General features: G+C 38.8%; 1 protein-coding gene across 4 annotated transcripts in view; it reads left to right on the top strand.

Annotated features, from left to right (window-relative positions):
- The window catches only part of GABPA (GA binding protein transcription factor subunit alpha), a 37,832-nt gene that overhangs the window by 2,692 nt on the left and 11,765 nt on the right, over positions 1-23,375 (top strand). For all 4 annotated transcript variants that reach the window (XM_049857939.1, XM_049857936.1, XM_049857937.1 and 1 more), the window contains exons 2-6: positions 2,244-2,345; positions 5,981-6,125; positions 12,734-12,818; positions 16,173-16,418; positions 21,030-21,224. In XM_049857939.1, the coding sequence (XP_049713896.1) occupies positions 2,269-2,345; positions 5,981-6,125; positions 12,734-12,818; positions 16,173-16,418; positions 21,030-21,224 (748 nt within the window). In that variant the 5' untranslated portion in view covers positions 2,244-2,268. The remainder of the gene's footprint in view (positions 1-2,243; positions 2,346-5,980; positions 6,126-12,733; positions 12,819-16,172; positions 16,419-21,029; positions 21,225-23,375) is intronic.

Genomic DNA, 23,375 nt, shown 5'->3' with positions numbered 1-23,375 from the left:
CTGCTAATGCCCCTTTTGCTCCAGAAAGTGAGGGGAAGTCCCCAGTCCAGAGAAACCAATTTAAGTTCCTGGAGTCACTTTTGAAACCTTGGGGGCTCAGTGGTTAAGAGCTCGGGTGTTAACCAAAAGGTCGGCAGTTTGAATCCACCATCCTCTCCTTGGAAACCATACGGGGCAGCCCTGCTCTGTCCTGTAGGGTCACTACGGGCTGGAATTGACTCAGTGGCAAAGGGTGTTTTTTTTTTTTTTTTTAAAGGAGGGGTCACTTTTGGATAACTTTCATCTTTGCACTTTGATGATGATCCAACAAGGGAAGAAAGATTGTAAATATAATAGTAATTACATAATATGTTAGAAGACAAGTGCTTTGGAAAAGAAGAAAAAATAAAGTGGTATAGAGGAGACAGTTTACAGAGTTTCGTGGGGACGATCAGGGTCCCATTGAGAAGATGAGATCTGAGCCAAGGCTTGAAAAAGGAGAGAGATTTAGCCAAGAGGACATTTGGGGGGAGTACGTTCCAGGTGGACTGAACAGTGAGAGCGCAGGGCTCAGTGCAGGGCCCGTGCCAGGAAAGCAAGGAGGCCAGTGATAAGTTGGTGGTGAGGTAGACCATGGAGGGCCTCATTGGTCATTGTGAAGTCTTTGGATTTTATCGAGGCTGGTATTGGTTGCTATGTGTCAGTATCAGCTTCACTGCAACATGTGTGTTTTTTTCACCCCACCTGAGATAATGTACCCTTAACTTGATATTCAAACATAGCATAGTTGAACCCTACCTGGAATAATGTATACTTAAGTTGACATAGGAAACCCTGGTGGCATAGTGGTTAAGTGCTACAGCTGCTAACCAAAGGGTCGGCAGTTCGAATCCACCAGGCACTCCTTGGAAACTCTATGGGGCAGTACTGCTCTGTCCTTTAGGGTCGCTATGAGTTGGAATGGACTCGACGGCACTGAGTTTGGGTTTTTTTGGGTTAAGTTGATACACCTAATGAGTGATGTTACGGAGCCGCAGGCACTTTAACCTCAGTGTCCTCTGGGTGGTTTATATGTAAGAGTGGGGGCTCAGAATAAGATTGTTGTTGTTCTTGTGTGCCGTCCAGGCAATTCCAAATCATAGTGACCTTATAGGACAGGGTAGAAGTGCTCCCGTAGTGTTTTCTAGGCCATAATCTCTCGAGCAGATGGCTAGGTTTTTTCTCCTGTGGAGCAGCTGGTGGGTTCAAACCACTGATCTTTTGGTTAGCAGGCAAGCACTTAACCATTGTGCTACCAGGGCTCCTTCAAAATAAGATAGTACTATGTAAAGCATTTGATACAGTGCCTAGCACTCAATAATGCTGGTTATTAATAGGAATGAATATTTGAATTCTTTTTCTATTCGTACACTTGAATTCAAGATTTTGTCAAATCTTGAGAGTAGGAGCACAGATCTTTTGCCAAAAAAATATGGAATATCAAATTTAAGGGACATTCTTTGAACATCAAAGATGTACCTTTTTAGATGTAGTGAATTTAGAAAGCTCTACACATGCTGTGTACTGAGGCTGTATATGGATTCCAGAGACAAGTTCATTGACTCACAGCCAGAGAGTAACAGAACCTGGAACTTACAGCATTAATGCCTCTGAAACTGAAGTAGTGGTTTCTTCAAAATGTATAAAACCACATCTGAAAAAAAAAAAAATACTAGTGTGTAATCAGAGCAATAATCTATGTACCTGTAATTACTTTGTTACCTTAGATTGCTGTTTTAGAATATTGTACTTGCATTTGTAAGATAAATATTTTATAACACAGATTCTAACAAGTAAATTCATTTATATCCCAGTCAGTGGGGCTCTTGGCAGTACATTCTGCTAACATGTACAGATTTTAGCTGAACAGTTGTAGTTTATCTCCATGTTGATTTTTAAGCTACAGGTTTAAATCTATTATTAAGATTACGAGTTGCTATAATACAGTTAACATGCTCTTACACTTGCTTTCAAAATAACATCAGTTAACTTATTGACTGAGATTGGGCCTAAATGCATCCCTGTAAATCAGATGGAATGGTGAAGTCACGTCAGGCTAATAAGCACCAGTTAAACACTGTTTGTGGGTTCTCTTCTGGACATGACGATCGCGTCCCTCTCTCCTACGTACCCTCTGCTTTGATTTGGAATTGGGTCTCTGCTTCCTGGATAGCATTTCTGTTAATGCAGTAATTTCAAAGTGTTTTAAAATTTGACTCTTGAAGGACTGCTCTCTGGAAGACTTCAGCCATGACTAAAAGAGAAGCAGAGGAGCTGATAGAGATTGAGATTGATGGAACAGAGAAGTCAGAGTGTACAGAAGAAAGGTTGGTGTTTTCCGAATTCATCACTTTTTATCTATCTATCTATCTAATGAAAATCAAGGATCAAGACATTGCTTGTTCGTTTTTTAACTCACCTCAGCATTTTTGAGGCTTATGTATTGCTTTTGTTTTCTCTGACTTAATGGATTTCTAGCTGGGAGGGAAAGACACTTTTAAACTAAAATTAGAGATAAATGTAGTTGATAATGATCAAGCAATTGTGATATTTTTTTCCTCTAGGGCAGTATTTAATTTCTTATTCCTTTCCTCAATGCTGGTTACTTTTATTTTAGAAATAACAACTTAATTCATTCCTGATTTAACAAATATCAGTAACTGCCATCGGCTAGTAACCACCAGGAACATGTTCAATAAGTGAGACAGTGTCTGCCGTGGTAGAGGCCACATTGTATCTGAGGAGGCATGCAGGCACGTGGGTGATCATATGTTCAGTAGTAAGTTTAGTGCAGTGAAAGATGGTAATTCTGCTATTGCCTTTTCTATTAAGGAAGGAGGGCAGTGGTGATGAGTTTAGAATCCAAGAGAAAACAGACATAGAAAAAAGAGCTGGGAATCAAGCAAAGAAGGCTGATGAAGGTAATGGCTAAATAGTCCCTGTTTTACTCTGTAAAGCAGGTGATGAGATAATATGCTGAAAGTCAGAGGGACTGAGAGCAGTAGAGAACTTCAGAGACTAATACAGGTTTAGAACAGCTGTGGTAGAAAGGGACAAGGAGATATCCCAAAGGTCAGGTAGGATGCTGGGTGTTGAAAGTGCAGCTGGGATAAAAAAAAATCTTAAATTTTTGATGGAGCTTTTCAACACGTTTGGTTGTGCTCTTTTCTCCGGGGGCGGGATGGGAGGGGAAGAATACATACTTCTTGGTTTTTTTTTTTAATCCATTAATTTTTATATTTAATTTGGGAGGCTAACAAATTACCCCAAAACTTAGTAGCTTAAAACAACAAGCATTTATTATTGCACACTGTTTCTCAGGGTCAGGAACCTGGGAACTTGGGTGGGTGGTTCTGGCTCCTGGTATTTCCTGAGGTTGTACTTTAAGCTGTTGGACCGGGCTGCAGTCATCTGAATACCTGACTGGAGCTAGACGATCTGTTTCCAAGATCACTCACGAGACTGTTGGCGGGACACCTCAGTCTCTCACCCCGGGGCCCCGCTAGAGTGCTGCTGAGGACATGGTAGCTGGCTACCCCGCAGTGGAAAGGATGTGGAGGCAGAGGCTGCAGTGTTTTTTAAATAACTTAATTTCTGAAGTGATATTATACTTCTGACTTAGTCTTTTGGTCTCACAATCCAACTGTGGTGTACAACGTGGGAGGGGACTACAGATGGGTGTAAGCGTCAGAAGGTGGAATGCCTGGGGGCCATCATGGAGCTTGGTGTACACGTATTTATTTTTATACACACACACTCACACAAGTGCCCGTATTTGCTCTGTGACCCTTCACAGAAGACTTTTGTAGGGCCCTGGTGTAAGCTATTGGTAGCGATCGTGTTGATCTGGGGAGTAGCTGTGTAAAGGAGCAGGTAGTTGCTATTTAACTAGCAGATTATGGCTCTACGGGAATTTAGGTCCAGTGATGTGAGGTCATCCACAATTTTTCAAGAGAAATTGAAAATTCAGATTTTTATATAAAATTTTGCAAGGTTTAAATGGCAACGAAAAAATTTAAATTTTTAAAAAATGTTGAGTCCATATAAAATGTCTTTCAGAACACCTTAAAGCAACATCTGAAGCTTTTAAAGTCATTTTTACAAAAAAAAGAAATATAGCCTGCGATGCCAAAGTTTACTGAGCCAAATAACCTAATTTTTTTACCTTGAGAAATAGCAGTAGTTTAGTATTATTTTAATATGTTTTAATTCATGTTTTTATGTTTTAAAAATATGTTTTATATATTGTCTTAAAGTTTTAGAAAAAATGTGGGCTGTGTACATTCATTGAATATCTTGAGTGGTATATAGCACATTATACTTAAAATTTATGTGAAAGTGGAACTGGACGAATTTTTTAATATTGTTTTTGACAACTGCAAATGAGATTTAAATCATATTTAAAAGTTTTGAAGTTTAATTAAATTTAAAGTTTACTAATTCAGCAAATATTTATTTGTACCTGTCTTTGGCCCCACATAAAGATCTAAAGAAATGTAGCTAACCAAAAGGTCAGCGGTTCAAGCCCACCACCCACTCCATGGGATAATGATGTGGCAGTCTGCTTCCGTAAAGATTGTTGTTGTTAAGGGCCATCAAGTCTATTCCATCTCATAATGACTGCGTGTGACAGAGTAGAACTGCCCCATGGGGTTTCCAAGGCTGCAGATCTTTATGGAAGCAGACCGCCATATGTTTCTTCTGAGTTAGTGCTAATGGGTTCGACGCTGACCTTTGGGTTAACAGCTGAACTCTTAACCACTGTTCCAGTAGGGGTCCTCCTGCAAAGATTACAGCCTTGGGAACCCTATGGGGCAGTCTAGCCTGCCCTGTAGGGTCGCTATGAGTCAAAATCTACAAAATGGCAGCAAGTCATTTTTTAGGATTTGAGGTATGAAAAACAGTGAAAAAGAGTCCTAGGAGTTTTAAAGGAGACATACTGATATATATTTTTTAATGTGGAGCTATAGTAAATATTGAAGTACCTGGGTGGTATGAAAGGTTTATATGCTCAGCTGCTAACTGAGAGGTAGGGGTTGGAGTCCACCCAGAGGTATGTTGGGAAAAAGGCCTACCAATCTACTTCTGAAAAAAATCAGCCATTGAAAACCCTGTGGAGCACCACTAAATTAAATAGTTGTGTTCCTTGAATAAATATATCATTACGGTATTTTATTTACTGAATCCGCTTTTGTTGGGGGGGGAACCCTATGGAGCACAGTTTACTCTGACATACATAGAGTTGGAGTCAGCCGATGGCAACTGGTTATGCCAGTTAAAACCAGTAATTTCTAGATTAAGTTAAATGGGAAGTATTTTATATAACTTAGATTTTCATATCTTAGTAATTTACACTTATTAAGTTGTATTTATATTAAGAAGGGAAATTGATGAGTACAGGTGGCACACAGATTTTAAGGAGACATTTTATTTCCTCCTGGGCCTAAAATTCTTCAAAATAACCTCCAAATATAAGTGCAGACATTTTTCCTTAAGTATTGTATATATAAAATTTATATGTGTATACACACATTGGAGCCCTAGTGGCTGAGTGGTTAAGAGATCAACTACTAACCAAAAGGTCAGCAGTTCAAATCTACCAGCTGTACCTTGGAAACCCCATGGGGCAGTTCTACTCTGTCCTGTAGGGTCACTATGAGTCGGAATCCACTCGACGGCATTGCATTTGGTTCTTGGCGTACATACATGCATATGTATATACATAATGAGACATGTTTTCAAGGGTACTTTAAATTTCAAGCTAGCATTTCTTCGTACAATTCAATATTGTGTTTCATAGAACTAGCTGGCAACGAGCGTACTACTGTGGATAGCGTCTACGTAAAATGAGTTTTCAAAGACCAGAAATGTATTTTGATCTTTAGTTTTGTCTTTAGCGTATTGTTTCTTTAATATCTAGGGTAAATATGTAATTGTTAACTGTCATATCCTTTAATATTAGCATCGTAGAACAAACCTATACCCCGGCTGAATGTGTGAGCCAGGCCATAGACATCAATGAGCCAATAGGCAACTTAAAGAAACTACTAGAACCAAGACTACAGTGTTCATTGGATGCTCATGAAATCTGTCTGCAAGATATCCAGGTAATTTTATTTTTTGAGCTTTATACATCAGCATTTAAGTCTGCATAGAAATGTTTTTGTTAGCCTTTTATCACTATAGCTATAGCTATTATCTCACAACTAAATTTGACCTGTATTATATAAAATTTGGAGCACTGGTGGTGCAGTGGTTAAGAGCTCGGCTGCACACCAAAAGGTCAGCAGTTTGAATCTACCATCTGCTCCCTAGAAACCCTATGGGGCAGTTCTATTCTGTCCTGTAGGGTTACTCTGAGTCAGAATGAACTCGACAGCAATGGATTGGTTTTTTTGATATTATAAAATATAAGCAAAAATTTTCTCCATGTAAAATTACTTTTATAGATGGCGTACTAAATTAATCATTCTCTTTTAACTTTCTTTCACAAATATAAAATGAGAAACCAAAAATACCAAACCCATACTGACTCATAGCGACCCTACAGGACAGAGTAGAACTGCCCTGTAAAATGAGAAGTTAAAATAAATTTGAATCAGTGCTTAGAGTAGTAGGAAGCACATTGACCTTGGAAGCTGAAGAATTGTGTCCTCCTCACAACCTGTTTTTAAGCTAACTTTTAACCTTTTCTGGGCTCAGTTTTCTCATTTTTAAAGGAGGTAATTGACTAAATGATTTCTACATTCCCTTCCATCTCTTTGCTCTGGCGGTCAATTTTTGATAAGAATATAAATATCAATTTATGTATTTCTTGGAGTTTATTGCAATAGGATTGAACAAAATCTTGATACATGCTACAGCATGGAGGGAGCATAAAGACATTATGCTGACCGAATGAACCAATCACAGAAGGACAAATATTGTATGACCTCACTTATATGAAAAGGCAAATGTACAGAGGGGGGTTAATGGTGATGGAAAATCACATTGACTAAGGGTAGGGTTGCAGAGCCGAGTATTGTAATTGTACACTTGTAAAAAGGTGAATTGGCAAAAGCTGTGGGATAGATATTGTCATGAATTATGTCCCCCCAAAAATGTGTGTATCAACTTGGTTAAGCCATGACTTTCCATATTGTGTGGTTGTCCTCCATTTTGTGATTGTAATTTTATGTTAAGAGGATTAGGGTGGGATTGGATCAGGTCACTATCCTGATCCAATGTAAAGGGAGTTTCCTTGGGGTATGGCCTGTACCAGCTTTTATCTCTTAAGAGATAAAAGGAAAGAGAAGCAAGCAGAGATTTGGGGACCTCATACCACCAAGAAAGCAGTGCTGGGAGCAGAGCACATCCTTTGGACCTGGGATCCCTGCGTGAAGAAGCTCTTAGTCCGGGGGAAGACTGATGAAAAGGCTGACAGAGAAAGCCTTCCCCTGGAGCTGACACCCTGAATTTGGACTTTTAACCCACTTTACTGCGAGAAAATAAACTTCTCTTTGTTAAAGCCATCCACTTGTGGTATTTCTGTTGTAGCAGCACTAGATAACTAAGACATATATTTATAACAGTGACCAAGGGGGGGAAAACAAGTAGCTACTAAGATTGCTTATGTGCAACCAAACACCTCATGGGATATGGTTCCTTGGTTTGGAGGTTTAGGGTCATGGTTTCATGGGACATGCCAGTTAAATGGCCAAATAACATGTTTAGTGCTTCTGTTCTACCTCCTAGTTAGTTGCGTAGCACCTGCGGTCCTAAAAGCTTAGAAGGAGCCATCCAAGCACGATAATTGACCTCTATTCACCTGGAGCAACAGAGGAAGAAGCAGAGTCAGGAATAGGAGGAGGATATGGAATGTGTGGCTAATTGCCTCCGTGAATAACTGTCTCCTTTGCCGTGAGACCAGAAATACTGGGTGAAGTCCAGCTACCATTACTAAGCATTTTGATCAAAGATTCCATGGAAGAATCCTTCTAGTCATAAGGAGGAAAATGCAGAACAAAATTTCAAAATCTCATGGACTTTAGATTTTGTGGCGCGATGGAGAGTGGACTGACCCCTGAAACTATTACCCTGAGATAATCTTTAAACCTTAAACCAAAAATATCCCATGAAGTCATTTTAAAACCAAACAATAGTTTAGCTTAACTAGTAAAAAAAGGCCTGCCGTCAGCATTATGCTCTTTTAAGACTTACCTGTATGGGATCAGATTGACAACCCAAACCCAGTGCCCTCAGGTCGATTCCGACTCATAGCGACCCTATAGGATGGAGTAGAACTGCCCCATAGAGATTGACAGCAGCAACTCAAAAAATCAGATAGTAAATTTAGGAGGCAAGGAGTTTATGTTAATGGGAGAGGAACAACTCAGGAAAAAAATGGTGAATGAGAGTGGTTACATAACTTGAAGAATGTAATCAGTGCCACTAAATTGTACATGTAGAAATTGTTGAATTGGTATATGTTTTGCTATCTGTATTCCTAACAATAATAAATAAAATTTAGAAAAAAAAAACTTGAAAAAAGATTATAAATACCAATTTTTGTATATACTTGGAGTTTATTACAATAGGAAGGATCCCTGGTGGCACCGTGGTTAAGTGCTTGGCAGGTAATCAAAAGGTCAGCTATTAGAACCCACCAGCCCACTCTGCAGGAAAAAGATATAGCAGTCTGTTTCTGTAAAGATTTACAGCTTAGGAAACTCTATGGGGCAGTTCTGCTCTGTCCTATGGGGTCCCTATGAGTCATAATCGACTGGATGGCAATGGGTTTGGTTTTGGGTTGGGTTGATGATGAAGTGGTTAAGTGCTTCTGTGGGAGAAAGATGTGGCAGTCTGCTTCCATAAAGATCACAGCCTTGGAAACCCTGTGGGGCAGTTGTACTTTGTTCTGTAGGGCTGCTATGAGTCCATATCAACTCAAGGGCAATTTTTTTTTAATGTTATTGTTATTATAATTATAGAATTTAAGATTTTTCTCTCCCAAGTGAGAGGATAAATTAGCACAGTTGTTTTGGAAGGCCATTTGGCATTCATTATTAATGCTATTATTAAAACCAAACCTGTTGCTGTCAAGTTGATTCTGACTCCCGGTGACCCTACAGAACAGAGTACAGCTGCCCCACAGGGGTTCCAAGGAGCAGCTGGTAGATTCAAACTGCAGACCTTTTGGTTAGCAGCCGAGCTCTTAACTGCTGCACCACAAGGGCATGTTATTAATAGGTAAATGTTATTTATTAATTGTTCCTACGGAAATAATCACCTTGGTAGGAAGAGTTGTATGTATGAGGCTGTTCATTTGGATGGTTATGAAGAAACTGAAAACAACTCTAATGTCTCAAAAATGGGCTTAGATAAATAAATTCTACTTACTGGAATTCAGTGCAGCCATTAAAAATTAGTGAGCTAGAGCTACATGGGTAAGATACACTGAGTGAAAAAATAATTCCATAACACTCTTATTTTATTTTTACATCAGTTCTTTGAAATCAATTTATTCTTTTATTTTTTAATAATATTTTGTTTTAGGTGAAAGTTTACACCGCAAATTACATTCCCCTTTAACAATTTTTATACAAATTGCTCCATGCCACTGGCTACAGTTTTTACAGTGTGTCAGCATTCTCAGTACTTCCATTCTGTTCTGTTTCCATTGATCTAATTTCCCCTCCCCTCCTTGCCTTTTTTCATCTTTGCTTTTGGGTAAATGTTGACTGTTTGGTCTCATTTTTATTTGTTTAAGGGAGCACATTACTCATGGGTGATAGTTTATTTTATAAGCCGATCTATTATTTGGCTGGAAGGTGACCTGCAGAAATAGCTTCAGTTCCAAGTTCAAAGGGCACCTTAGGGTGATAGTCTCGGGGGTTCCTCTGGTCTATGTCAATCCAGTAGGTCTGGCGGTTTTTGTAGGAATTTGAGTTTTGTTGTACATTCTTCTCCTACTCTGTCTGGAACCTACTATTGTTCCCCTGGTCGGAATGGTAAGTAGTGATAGCCAAGCACCATCTGGTTCTTCTGGTCTCAGGTTAGAAGAGGCTATGGTTCGTGTGGGCCTTAGTCCCATGGACTAGTTTCTACTTTGAGCTTTCAATTTCCTTCGTTCTCTTTTGCTCCACACCAGTAGAGACCAATAGCTGTATCTTAGGTGGCCTCCCACAAGCTTTTAACACCCCAGATGCTACTCACCGAACTAGATAGGTTTTAGAATGTTAGTAGAACATTATCTTGTGAACTATGTTATGCCAATTAACTAAGTTGTCCCCAAGACTATGCTTCCAAGCCTTTTGACTCAATAAACCAATCCTGCGAGTTGTTTATGGCTAGAACTTCTCCATAACTGTACCCCTTATGTGGTTTGTTATATATGTGGATATACAAGCAGCACACACAAACATGTATATACATATATGTGCATATATCTACAAATATAGCTATATATGTACGTGTATTTACTTGCATCTGCCTTCCTGTACACATATATGCATTCATATCTACCTGCATAACTATACACATATTTGGTTGTTTTCACTGTTGCTGCAAAATTGTATATGCTATAGCGTTTACTGAAATTGTCCCTTATTCTCGTGTACTTCTTAGTGTCTTTTTTTATCTTGGTCATGTTATGCTAACTTCAGTCATATTTGGGATTGGCTTGCCCACCACCAAAAGTAACAAGTGTTCACTATCTAGAAAGCGATTTGCTCTCCTTCTCCCTCCCATCCCTGGTAATCATCAAAGAACTTTGCTTTCTGTGTGTATATCTATTCTTGAGTTTTTATAATAGTGGGACCATACAGTATTTGTCTTTTTGCAATGGACGTATTTCACTCAGCGTGATGTCCTCCAGGTCATCCATGTTATGTTTTGGGGACTCCTCATTGTTCTTTATAGTTGTGTAGTAGTCCGTTGTGTGCATGTTCCACAAGTTGTTTATCCATTCATACGTTAATGAGCACTTAGGGTGTTGAAATGAATTTATTCTTAATCACGTTCTGTAGAAACTGAGACTCAAAAAGGTTAAGTTATTCCCCATTATATAAAGGGGTACACTTTAATTTGAACCTAGGCCTGTAATACTCCAAACTCTCTTCCCTTGTTTGAGGCAAACTTTTATGAAGGTTTGTAGTGAATAACTTGCTTAATGTCACTAGAATTTGCCTAATTTTTCTTACGTGTTAGATAAAGGAGAATCTGGACTTGATAACCTTTTAGTTGTCTTTCAGCTGTAACGTTTGTTGCTTCTTTTATAATACCTGATCTAACCAAAATCAAAGTATGGCCTGCAAAGTAACCAGTGTCCACCATAGGTTCTCAATAAATATTAGTTGGCTAGATGGAAATACTCATAATTCATGGTCTAGAGTTCAGAGCTAGCCTAGGATCTAAGAGCTTTTGCAGTCTTCCCCGTTCACGTCACACATATATCCTCTCTAAAGTATGTATATGAGGATGGCAATTTATGCTTTCCAAGTCAGTTAATCCAAATATACCTTTTGAGTAAGAATACTTGCTCATCCTAGAAAGTCTTTTGTATTTAAATTGTATTCTGACTCGAAAGCTGATGCAAAGACAGCCAAGTGCACGTCTTTGAGGAGTATTACACAGGATCGTCCTTGAGTTTTGTCTCGTGCCAGCTCTTACTGAGCTAGTACAGTCGTATGTGAGCACTCGCTTTCAGAGTTACACATGCCATAGCTTCTAGTGGATAATACCAGTGTCTGTTAGATAGGGGGAGAAACTCTGACATCAGGAGAATTTTTAACAAAGTGTTTTAGACAGAGACCATTATGTTAAGAAGCGAAACTGCCACATTTGACCTGTCTGTCTGCAGTCTGTATCATAACTGTTCAAGTTAGTTGCATAGTCACTTTAAGATTTTGGTATACATGTGTGTCTTTTTTGTATTAGAAAATTTCTCTGTACCATAACCAGATTATTGGCTGAATTCCTGGGAATGAGCGTGGGGAGAGCTTTGTACCTAAGGCTGTATGATATGCTGACGCGCGGTATTTACAATAATTATGATGCAAACCCTTTTTAAAGCTGGTGACATAAAATGTCTGGAAGTAAGAATTACTTCTTTTTGTTGTCAGTTTGCTGTTGTGTGAAATGATATAAATGATATAAAGGGGAAGAAAGCATGACTACTGAGAATAAAGAGTCATGACTAACGATATTCTTTGCTAGGTCAGGTACTAAGGTCATAAGTCCTATAACTTTGATTAGCTTTGTGATCAGAGATTTAGAGTTGACCCTGATCCTAAACATGATCTGTAGCATTGGTTACAAGGAAGGTAAGCAAAATGCTACGCTAATAGGTAAATTGTCACCACCAATTAAAAGCCCTTGTTTATTCATGACATAAATAGCATTATCTTTTATTTTAAATACATTTACAGAATGAACAATTACATTTTAGTGTTATTGACAATCCTGAACTAGACTTCCAAGGTAGAAAAAAATCACAGCTTAACTATAGTATTTATGTTGTTCTTTATTACTACCTCGGTGCTTAAAATATTTTCAGTTTTGGCAAAGAATTAAACGATATGATAATTTGGAATAAATAAATGTGTTTTTACAATTTAATTAGTATGTTTCAATAATTGTCCCGTTTAGTACATCCATGTGTTGTGATAAACCAAAGGCAGGGGCCTTAATCTAATTATTGAACTAAAATAATCTTACTTATTTTACCCGTATTTAGCTGGATCCAGAGCGAAGTTTGTTTGACCAAGGAGTGAAGACAGATGGAACTGTACAGCTTAGTGTACAGGTAATTTCTTACCAAGGTAAGTTGCTTTAAAAAAAAAAAAAAAGTTGCCATTGAGTGGATTCTGACTCAAAGCAACCTTCAGCGGCAGTTATTTAAGATTTTAGCTCATGTACAGTAACAGTGTTTTGTAAGCTTTAGGTGTTTGAGAAGGTTGTATAAATTAATGTGATGTTATAATGTTATTTTATTTAGTCATGTCTACATAATTCTCTAAAAAGGTGTGTTATCATTTATCTAGTCAAAACATGCTTTTCCTTCAGGTGTCATACCCATCAGGGTGAAATAGGTAGTATAGCACATTCTAGCTAGCTTAATCAGAAACGGTAGTAAAAGCAGAATCATTTCATAAAGTTTTCACTGGCTAATGCTTTTCAGAAGTAGACTGCCAGGTCCTTCTTCCTAGTCTGTCTTAGTCTGGAAGCTCAGCTGAAACCTGTCCTCCATGGGGGACCCTGCTGGTATCTGATCACTGGTGGCATAGCTTCCAGCATCACAGCCACATGCAAGCCCCCACAGTACGACAGACTGACAGATTGTAAGGACGGTCCAGGACTGGGCACTGTTTCATTCTGTTGCGCATAGGGTCACTATGAGTTGGAACCGAAGGTACCTAACAACAACAAAAGCAGAATCATGGAGAGAGCTGGAGGAACAGGTTCTACCAACTTTGCATGGTGACTTTCTCCAGTGTAGTCCTAGCTACCACACTGCAGAACTGGACAGCCAAAGAAGCTGCTGCCCTGTCATGATCTGGAAAATGACAAATCTGGAAGCCACACTATAGCTGCAGCTATTGACCAAGAACCATGCTGCCTCGGCAGTGATCCACAGTGTCCCAAAAATCGATGCTCTGTGCCAGTTTGTCCTCTCTTCACTCATTTCCAAGTAGAAGCCTTATGCTAGTGCTTCTAGAACCTAAATCACATCTGGACCCCTAAAAAGCTGCAGGGAAATCTAGTCTCAACAGTTTAGCAAGGAGAGAGAAATTTACTCAGGATATGGAATGACCCCGTCAGCCATGACCATCACAGAATTCAACTGCTTGTGCATAAGCGTACGAGTTGGAAAGGAAGGTAGGAAGCCGTTTTAGATAGGTTGGATTTTGTTTTTAAAACTGTTGGCTTGTTGGGATTTCTAATATATTTTAGAATTTTAATCTCTGAACATACTGTATTGCTTGCAATTGGATTTCACAAACTAAAGTTTTCCTCAGGCTATGAAAATTGTAGTTACCTGCTTCTAGTCCTTAATCCCCCCTGACTTGACTGTTGTTAGAAATAGGAAAGCTCATTGTTTTTATCTTCAAAAGCCCCTCAGTACAAGTGTGTTTAAGAAGAGTTGACTTGATGGAATTTCCGTGGAGGATTCCTGCTGTCGTCAAGTTGATTATGACTCATAGCAACCCTATAGGACAGAGTAGAACTGCCCCATAGGAATTCCAAGGAGCACCTGGTGGATTCGAACTGCCGATCTTTTGGTTAGCAGCTGTAGCTCTTAACCACGACGCCACCAGGGTTTCCTAATGGAGTACAGGGAATACAGTTTAGGAGAAGCTTTGTTTGTTTTTTAAATTCTGACTATTTTTATCATGTATACTTGAAAAAAGTGACTTCTCTTTACAGCACTTAATGAATAACAGTACGTTTTCTTATAAAACTGACTCCCAGGTAGAGTTTTTTTTTTTTTTTGAGTTTAAGTTGAGTTTTATTTTTCTTTCAAGTACACTTTGTTCTGTTCAATTCTGATTGTAGCAGACTCAAATGAGCACACACTATCTGTTAAATAACATGATACAGTTTCATAGAGCTGTTATTTTAACAGAAGTGTTTGAGATTATTTCATAAAGAGTTTGTTAATTCTGTTTTGACTATACAGATGATTACCTTTTAGAGAATTACATAGACACGACTAAATAAAATAACTGCTTTTATGGCATAATTTCTTAGTTTATCATAATTTCTGAAACACTAGTTTAAATACTTTCATTCTGAGTAAATAGGTACTGAGAAGTCTCTATAGTATTAGATCATTACTACCTCTTTATTTTTATCTTTTCCATAGGCATTGATAGTTCTTAACCCATTTCTGTTGGGCTTTGAATATCTTGTAGATTTGGCTTTTTCTTCATTCAATTGAAAATGAAAATCAGAATTTGATATTCTGGATTTCATTTAACAAACTCAGCATTTACTTATTTTTGAAACATGTACATTGTCCTCTAAAAAGAAAAGCAAAGTCAGTGGATAATTTTAATTTGTGCTTGTCATGGATTGAATTATGTCCCTCCAAAGTATCAGTTTGGCTGGGCTGTGATTCCTGGTATTGTGTGATTTTCTTACATTTTGTAAATCCTGCCTCCGTGATGTTAATGAGGGAGGATGGGTGGCGGTTGTGTTAGTGAGGTGGGACTCATCTACAAGGTTTGATTGTGTCTTGGGGCAATCTCTTGAGAGATAAGAGGAAAAGGAAGCATGTAGAGAATGGGGAACTCATACCACCAAGAAAGCAGTGCCAGAGCAGGGTGAGTGAAGCTCCTAGTCTAGGGAAAGGTTGATGAGAAGGCCAACAGAGAGAGAGAAAGCCTTCCCCTGGAGCTGACACCCTGAATTTGGACTTTTAGCCTACTTTACTGTGAGAAAATAAACTTCTCTTTGTTAAAGCCATCCACTTGTGGTATTTCTGTTATAGCAGCGCTAGATAACTAAGACAGTGCTTAAAGGATATTTTAAAATCCTGAGGTAAGGTAGCTACTCATCTATACGCTCCCTGGTATAGTTTTTATTTTCTATTCCGTATTGGTATCTTTTTTTCCTCTTAATGTTTGCAAGGCATGTTTGTGTATGTGTGCACACACCGCGTGCACGTGTGTGTATTAAGCATTTTAGACTTACAGAAAAGTTGCAAGAATAGTAAAAGAATTCCTGGATACCCTCACCCAGGTTCCTCAAATGTTAGTTTTTTATTAGATTTGCTTTTTTCTCTATCCTTTTCTCCCATATATACGTATTTTTTTTAATTGTAAAGAGTAAGTTGCAGACATGATGGCCCTCTATCCCTAAATATATCAGTGCCTGTATTTCCTAAAAAAAAAAAATTTCTTTTACATGACCATGGTATAATTATCAAAATCAGAAAATCAGTGCTGACATAATACTGTTACCTACAGACATTCTAGTAAATTGTCTTTGTGTTGATTGTTAACAGGAATCCACTAATTTCTCTAGACATGTTGCTAAAATATTTAAAATGCATTTTTTTGTATACCATTTGTTCCCGTTTGGGAACATACACATTAAGCTGTAAATTTTGTTCTTTAGTGGCTTTTCTGTTTTCGTATAGATTTACAGTGTTTTTCTTATTTCCTGTTAAGGAATTGAGCCAAAGCTAAACATCCTTGAAATTGTCAAACCTGCGGAAACTGTTGAAGTAGTTATAGACCCAGACGCCCACCATGCCGAAGCTGAAGCCCATCTGGTTGAGGAAGCTCAAGTGATAACTCTTGATGGCACAAAACACATCACCACCATCTCAGATGAAACCTCAGAACAAGTGACGAGATGGGCAGCCGCATTGGAAGGTTACAGGAAAGAGCAAGAACGCCTGGGGATACCCTACGGTAATAAAATAGATAATTACATGTTAACTAGAATATCGGCGTTAAGTTTGACTAAGAGGACAGTAGGGTAAGTTTTGATCTATTTTAAAGGTAGAATTTTTAGGAAGAATACTGGTTTTCTATAGCATCTTATTTTTTTTTCTTGGTCCGTAACAGACATGTAAGCATGTGTAATAGACACATACTGTCCTGGGTGTTAGGAATACAGAGAAGTATAAAATATTCCTACCCTCAGAATGCTCACCGTGTAGTTGAAGAGACAGAGGATAGATGAAAAGAGATAATTGCCATAAAAGGTTACATGTTTTTAAGCTGTTAATAACTCAAAGAAAACATGCTATTAGAGTCGCAAAGGAATTATAGCGGCCTGCAGGAAAACTGCAAAGAAGGACATTCCAGACAGGAAATGTTATGTGCAGAGGCTTAGAAGCGGGAGTGTGTGTGAGTAATAAGATTTGTGGGTAAGGAGTTACTTGCCTTGTAGAGCTGTTTCTGATCGATGGAAGTGACAGTCGAAAAATGAATGCGGCAGTGGGATACGGCACGCGTCGGAGCAAGTAGAGACTGAGTGAGGGGAAAACAGGAGCGGACTATTGTGAATTTATGTGTGACCTGATGAGCCTAGACCCAGTGATTTCTGTGGGAATGGATAGACGGAGGTGGAGGAAAACAGTGATAGAACTGAGCCATTGATGGACAGGCTGTAAGAAGGTAAAAAGGGGAGGTCCAAGGGAGATTCAAGTACTGGCTTACCTTCATAAGCTTGGGTGACTAGGTAGATAATATTAATGCAGATTGGTTACATCTTCATTATGTACTTTGTGAACAGTACCACGTGCCAGGCTGTGGCATATCTAACTGTTAGATGCTAGGGTTGTGATGGTACACCCATTGCCTTCTCAGCGCCTAGTCGGGGAAGTAGGAAAGTTTGATATAGAAAGGTTTTCCAAGAAAAAGTGTTGATAGCACTTGATTTTGAAGTGATACTGGATATTTAACTGGAGGGAACCAGAGAGTAATTTCAGGTGTACAAGATTGTTAAAGATTTAGGCTGAAGATAAAGCTGTATTATATGGGACTCATTCACATTGAATTTGTACTTGAAGCCATAAAATAGATGCAGATAGACAAAAAATGTAACATTAAAGACTGGTTCCTAGATCCTGTCAACGTTTACGGTTGACAAAAGAAAGGGAGACAGGAATAGCTGAAGAGATAGAAGGAAAATAAGAAATTGTATATTATATAGTGTCACTGAAACCGAGGGGGAGTTTAAGATTGTCAGAATTTTCAGACACTGCTGCAAAAGTCAAAGAGTGCCAACTGAGTGATAGCTATTAAATTTTGTGATCAGAGGGCCATTGGTAATTTGACCAAAGTACCTGTAGAGTTGAGATGAAGCTGAATTATAATAACTTGGCAGTGGAGGAATGGGGAAAATTGAATACTGACTTTTGGGGGGAGGTGAGAGATGGGAAAGAATAATGGGGGAACAAATAAATAATATTGAAGGTTCAAAAGTTTGCAGTGACCTGAGTGTATTTGTGGATAAATGGAACTAGTGGGAGAAGGATAGGCTAAAGAAGCTGGAAGAGTGGCTGTTAATTGTAGATACAGGAGCTGGATCTGAAGGATGAGATAGAGCCACTCTTCAGAGATAGGAGAGAAAAAAAAGAGAGATGGTTGAAGTTATTTAGTGTAGCAGAAACTAGTGGATGGTTTACTGGACCTTAGCAGTTTGAGAGTTTTCTCTGGAGAGGGGAAATGCTGCGAAGAAGGGGGCATGAAAATTTTTGAAACAATGTTTTACATAGTTTGCCAGACCATCTCCAAAAACCCTTCAGTAGTGGAATATTTTACGGAAAGTTGGATATAAAAATGAGTTATAGATAGCAAAATTATACTTTCTGTGAAATTTTCTTGCCTTTATAGTACAACCTATCTGATTTTTAATTTTAATTTACAACGGGCTCTTTATTTTTTTTTGTTCCTTTTCTGTAGCATTCTGATTTTGTATTACGTATGTCATGTTTTATCTTACCTTTTGGGGTATGTCGATTATAGTCTTTTTTGGTTTGTTTTTTTTTAACTTTTTTATTGCATTATTTCCTCTTTCTCTGAATTCTGCTTTTTTGTTCATTTTTGTTTCTTTGAAGATTTGTTTTTGATCTTTTTAAATAATTGGTTATTCTTGCCCATCTAGTAACATGTAAAATAACTTGAAAGCTAATTAGTTTGAAGTTCTGGAAAGGGTTTCTTGACTATAAGATGGTAAAATGAGATAGTGACCATTTCATTAAAAGACTTTCAAGTATCAGTCTGTGTGTGTCGGTCTTTCTCCTGAGTCTCCTCAGCCTCTCTGGAGAAGAACTGGCCAGACACCTGTTAGAAGTAGAAGGCTGGAGTAAGCACGTGAGATTGATGTGTGTGTGAATGCTGCTTTCGGAAGTAGAATGAGAAGTTTAGGTGTGTGTGTCGGGGGTGGGGGGGTCCTTACTGTTCAGTTGGTAGACTTATTTTTTTTTTTTTTTTATCACTGAGAGCAGTTCTCCCAGTGTCCGCCTTGTGTGTCTCCCCCGATCTAAAGTGTTCCTGGTGTCCGTGCATGTGGGATTGCTCCCGTTTTCTTGGTTCCTGACAATGAAAGGGAGGTCCTGGAGGTTGTAATCACCCGTCTACTTTAAATCAGACCCCTTAGATACAGCCTTTAGCCTCTTCTGCAGGCAGGAATTTTCCCACTTGGTATCCTCCTCACAGACATGTTAGGTCATAGTTTCACCGACTCTGCTGAATTGGTCGTCATTCTGCTTATTGTCTTCAAAAATAGTTGAAATCCTCCATCTGTTTCTGTCATCTCCCATCTCTGTTCCTGTGTGTTTTTCATCTTCTGGAAACTCTTTTACTGTCATTTCACTAGGGTCTTGGAGAGGAGAGGCAGGCAGTAAGCCTATATGGCCAATTAGTTTTGTTAAACCAGAAATCCTGGTGTTATTTGAGGAAAAAATCAGGTGAATTCCGTTTTTCCTTAACTTTTCCGATCTTAATAATTTTCATTTATTTTGTAGAAGGAGCCCTCTCTTCTGTTGTATTCAAGTAGTGTTAAAACAGGGCACCTTGCTTTCTTAGTTCCCCTCCTTCATTTTTATCTGGGCTTTCTCTTTCCTTTTCCTCGGTGTTCCTATTCTGCTCAATCTCAGTGCCACTCCTGGCAGTTTCTCCTTATTGCAGGTCTCCTTGGAAGTGATTCCTGGCTCAGTTTGAAAAGCTTGTACCCTGCTTTAGCCCCTTTCTCACCGTGGACCGTTGCACTCACTGCTGTCGGACGGGGCGAGACTGCTCTCAGCTGCTGCGCAGCGGGGCTGCTGTGCTTCCAGCGAATGCTGCTCTGTTGTCTTCAGGTTTTCTCCTGCTCGGGTGGCTCAGACATCCCTTTGCTCCGTTTGCTTTCTTCTGCACAGATGCTGTTACCATGGAGGTCTCGTGGCTGATACGGGTTTTTTTGTTACTGTTACATCAGGGTCTCATCACCTGGTTTTATTGTAAATAAACATCCGTGGGTTTTGGTTTTGCTGTCTAGTTGCTTTTTTGTTTTGATGTTTGGATTCATGAAAATTAAAAAACATTATTGTCTTCCCAGAATCCTTCTCGCTTAATTTCTTTGGAAAAATCAAATAAATTCTGTGGCTATCAATCTCATATTATTATATTTGATTTGTTTTCATTATTGACAGGCTTTTGATAATCACCTAAGCTTTATCTTTCTCACTTTCTTACTGAGTATCATACACGGAAGTGGTATGTAAGTAATAATATCTGAATGCATCATCTTCTCCGTGATAGAATACCAGTACCAAATTAATTCAGCTACTTAGTAAACGTCTCTGGGTAGAATGCTCTGTTAGGTGTCAGTGATACTTAAATATTTCAGCAGTGACATACCTATATATGTGGGCCATCTTTTTGATTTGTATGTTCAATAAGGTAGTAAAAATGATTGGGAAAGTGAAATCTTGTGAATTTACCATTTATACATTCAACAAATGTATGAGCAAGGCACCATGGTAGGCACTGAAGACAGAATGGTTACAAGACACATTCCTTGTATTTAAGACCTTGATGTCTTTTGGGAGAGACAGCTGAGGAAAAAAAACAATTAGCATGTTGTGTCCACTATAAGGATAAATGCAGCCTCAACCAACTCTTCACAAGAAGAAAAAAATACGTTGTTCACATTTTGGAGACTAAGTCCAGCTCCCTAGGCTCTCCTTACGATTTTTATTTTAATGCACCAAATGATATGCTCCAGGTGATCACGTATTTTACACTGAAAGGGAATTTTGCATTTCGTTTTCCTGTATAAAATTCTAGACGGACTGAAGTGAATCCATCAGAAATTTCGTTTAAGAAATTGAAAAAGAGTTAAGGAGAAAATAAGGCATAAAAATCTTATTACTTCATGTAATAAGTTTACCTCACTTGGGCGGGGAAAAGACTCCTGCCTGGATTTTATCTGTGTGCACATGTGGGTTTATGTGTTTATCATTAACTGAAAGTTTGTGTAGTAGCTAAGATATTGTATGATATCTAAAGACAGTATTTTTTTCTTTCTAGATCCTATACAGTGGTCCACAGACCAAGTCCTGCATTGGGTGGTCTGGGTGATGAAGGAATTCAGCATGACTGATATAGATCTCACCACGCTGAACATTTCGGGAAGAGAATTATGTAGCCTCAGTCAAGAAGATTTTTTTCAGCGGGTTCCTCGGGGAGAAATTCTCTGGAGTCATCTGGAGCTTCTTCGAAAATGTATGAAATCAGACTTAACTATTTACACCGTAACTTAGCTTAATTTTCTTTCTTTATATCTTTGTTTTCATCTAGTTGTTCATTGATAATTGCAATAATTAACATATATTAACTGTACAAAGCTGTGCCAAGAGCTTTATGTGCATTATCTCGCTTAATCCCTGTATCTCCACAAGTCATTCCTGAGGTTTGTTGTTGTTATTGTTAGCTGCCATCTAATCAGCCCCAGTTCTTGGTAATCTTATGCACAACAGGATTGGACTATTGTGATCCGTAGGGTTTTCATGGGCTGATTTTTGGAAATAGATCACCAGGCCTTTATTCCTTCTCTTAATCTGGAAGCCATACTGAAGCCTTTTCATCATCACAGCAGCACTCAGGCCTCTACTGACAAGCAGGTGGTGGCTGTGCTTGAGAGAGTTTTAAATAACTTGCTCAAAGTCGTGCAGCTAGGGAGTGACAGAGCCAGGATTAAAGCCCAGGCTGACTAACACCAGAGGCCAACTTCTGAAGTGAGATATGGTGCTCTACACTTCCAACCAAACCCTTTGCCATCGAGTTGATTCCGACTCAGCGACCCTATAGGACAGAGTAGAGCTGCCCCATATGATTTCCAAGGAGCACCTGGTGGATTTGGACTGCCAGCCTTTTGGTTAGCACCTGTAGCTCTTAACTACTACGCCACCAGGGTTTCCTCTCTACACTTAAAACAAACCAAACCAAACCCAGTGCCGTCGAATCGATTCCAACTCATAGCGACCCTATAGGACAGAGTATAACTGCCCCATAGAGTTTCCAGGGAGTGCCTGGCGGATGCGAACTGCTGACCATTTGGTTAGCAGCGGTGGCACTTAACCATTACGCCACTGGGGTTTCCTCTCTACACTCAGCCCTCTTCAAAATAGCCTCGTCTTTGACTTCTGTTTCATCAGTCAATTCTTTTATTCACTGCTCATAGAAATTTTAGACAGTTTGTTCATAGATGGCTTCCGTCTCATTTTTCCTATTTTAGTGGGATTAAATCATTTTAAAAATCTTTATTATTAAGTGAATGGGTCTTAAGAGAGGAAGGAAGTACAGGTATGCCGCCTACCATCTTGAATTGGAAACCTTTGGTTATTAGTGTTTCCATGTTGCTTCACAAGCATCATTATTACAGTTGAGTGACTGTATAAAGAAATTAGAAACTGCTTAACTGTCCAACAAGAAGGATTCAAATAAATGTAAATTATTTTATTTGAATTGTAATCCACCTTACACTTCAGTGACTACCTGTGAAGATGTCTTAGCGGCAGCCTATTCCTTAACACTGTTTGTATGTCAGAAATGCTAGCCAGACCCACATAGTTTTTTAGGAGTACGTGAAAAAGGACAAACTCTAAGTCTGACTGGGTTTTTGTAATGGGTATGGATGAAAATGTAACAGGTAGCCTTGTGTTCTACTGCGTACCTGGAACAGAAGGATGTCTGGTGGAGAGATTTTTCACAGTAATTTAATTCTTAGGGGTTCCATCTCGAGCGCGCTCTCTGCTGTCATATACGAAATGAGCTCTGGAGAGAGGCTTTCCTTTGTTGTTTCTCTGTGTAGGTTATCTTTTATAGGAATATCTTAGATATTAAAAAAATAAATACTTATGGCACTAAAACACTTCTCACGTTGATTACATTTATAGGGTTTATTTCCCGTTTCAGTTCTTACTAGGTAATTCTGGTTGAAGGCTTGTCCTTGGTTTCACAGGTTTGCTTCTCTGTACACGAGTAAGGTAAATCCTGAATTGTTGCAGATTCTTAACGTGTGAGTCATGTTTATTGAAACATTTTCTTGTAGGAACTCTTAGGAAGTGTGAGTCATGTTTATTGAAACATTTTCTTGTAGGAACTCTTAGGAATGGAAGAAGGATAGTGCTTAGAGTACAGTTTCGTTTTTCCCAAGTTCATGGTATTTGCTGTCTCTTCCAGGTTTGCACTTTGTTGTGGTTATCTTTTTCTGGTTCACAGACTTTTCCTAGTGCCTAGGGCAAAGCTGTGAATCCTTCCATTTCCCTGCAGTGGAATGGGTCTTCCTCAGAAAAGCTCTGCTCTAGAATCGCTGCTTTGTTTTCAGAAACTATAAACCCCTAGAGCTTAGATAAGTGTCTTAGAGAATTCATT

Source organism: Elephas maximus, chromosome 18 (genome assembly GCF_024166365.1).
Source record: "Elephas maximus indicus isolate mEleMax1 chromosome 18, mEleMax1 primary haplotype, whole genome shotgun sequence".
Taxonomy (NCBI): domain Eukaryota; kingdom Metazoa; phylum Chordata; class Mammalia; order Proboscidea; family Elephantidae; genus Elephas; species Elephas maximus.
Note: the sequence above shows the minus strand (reverse complement) of the source record. Positions and strands in the feature narration are given on the sequence as shown.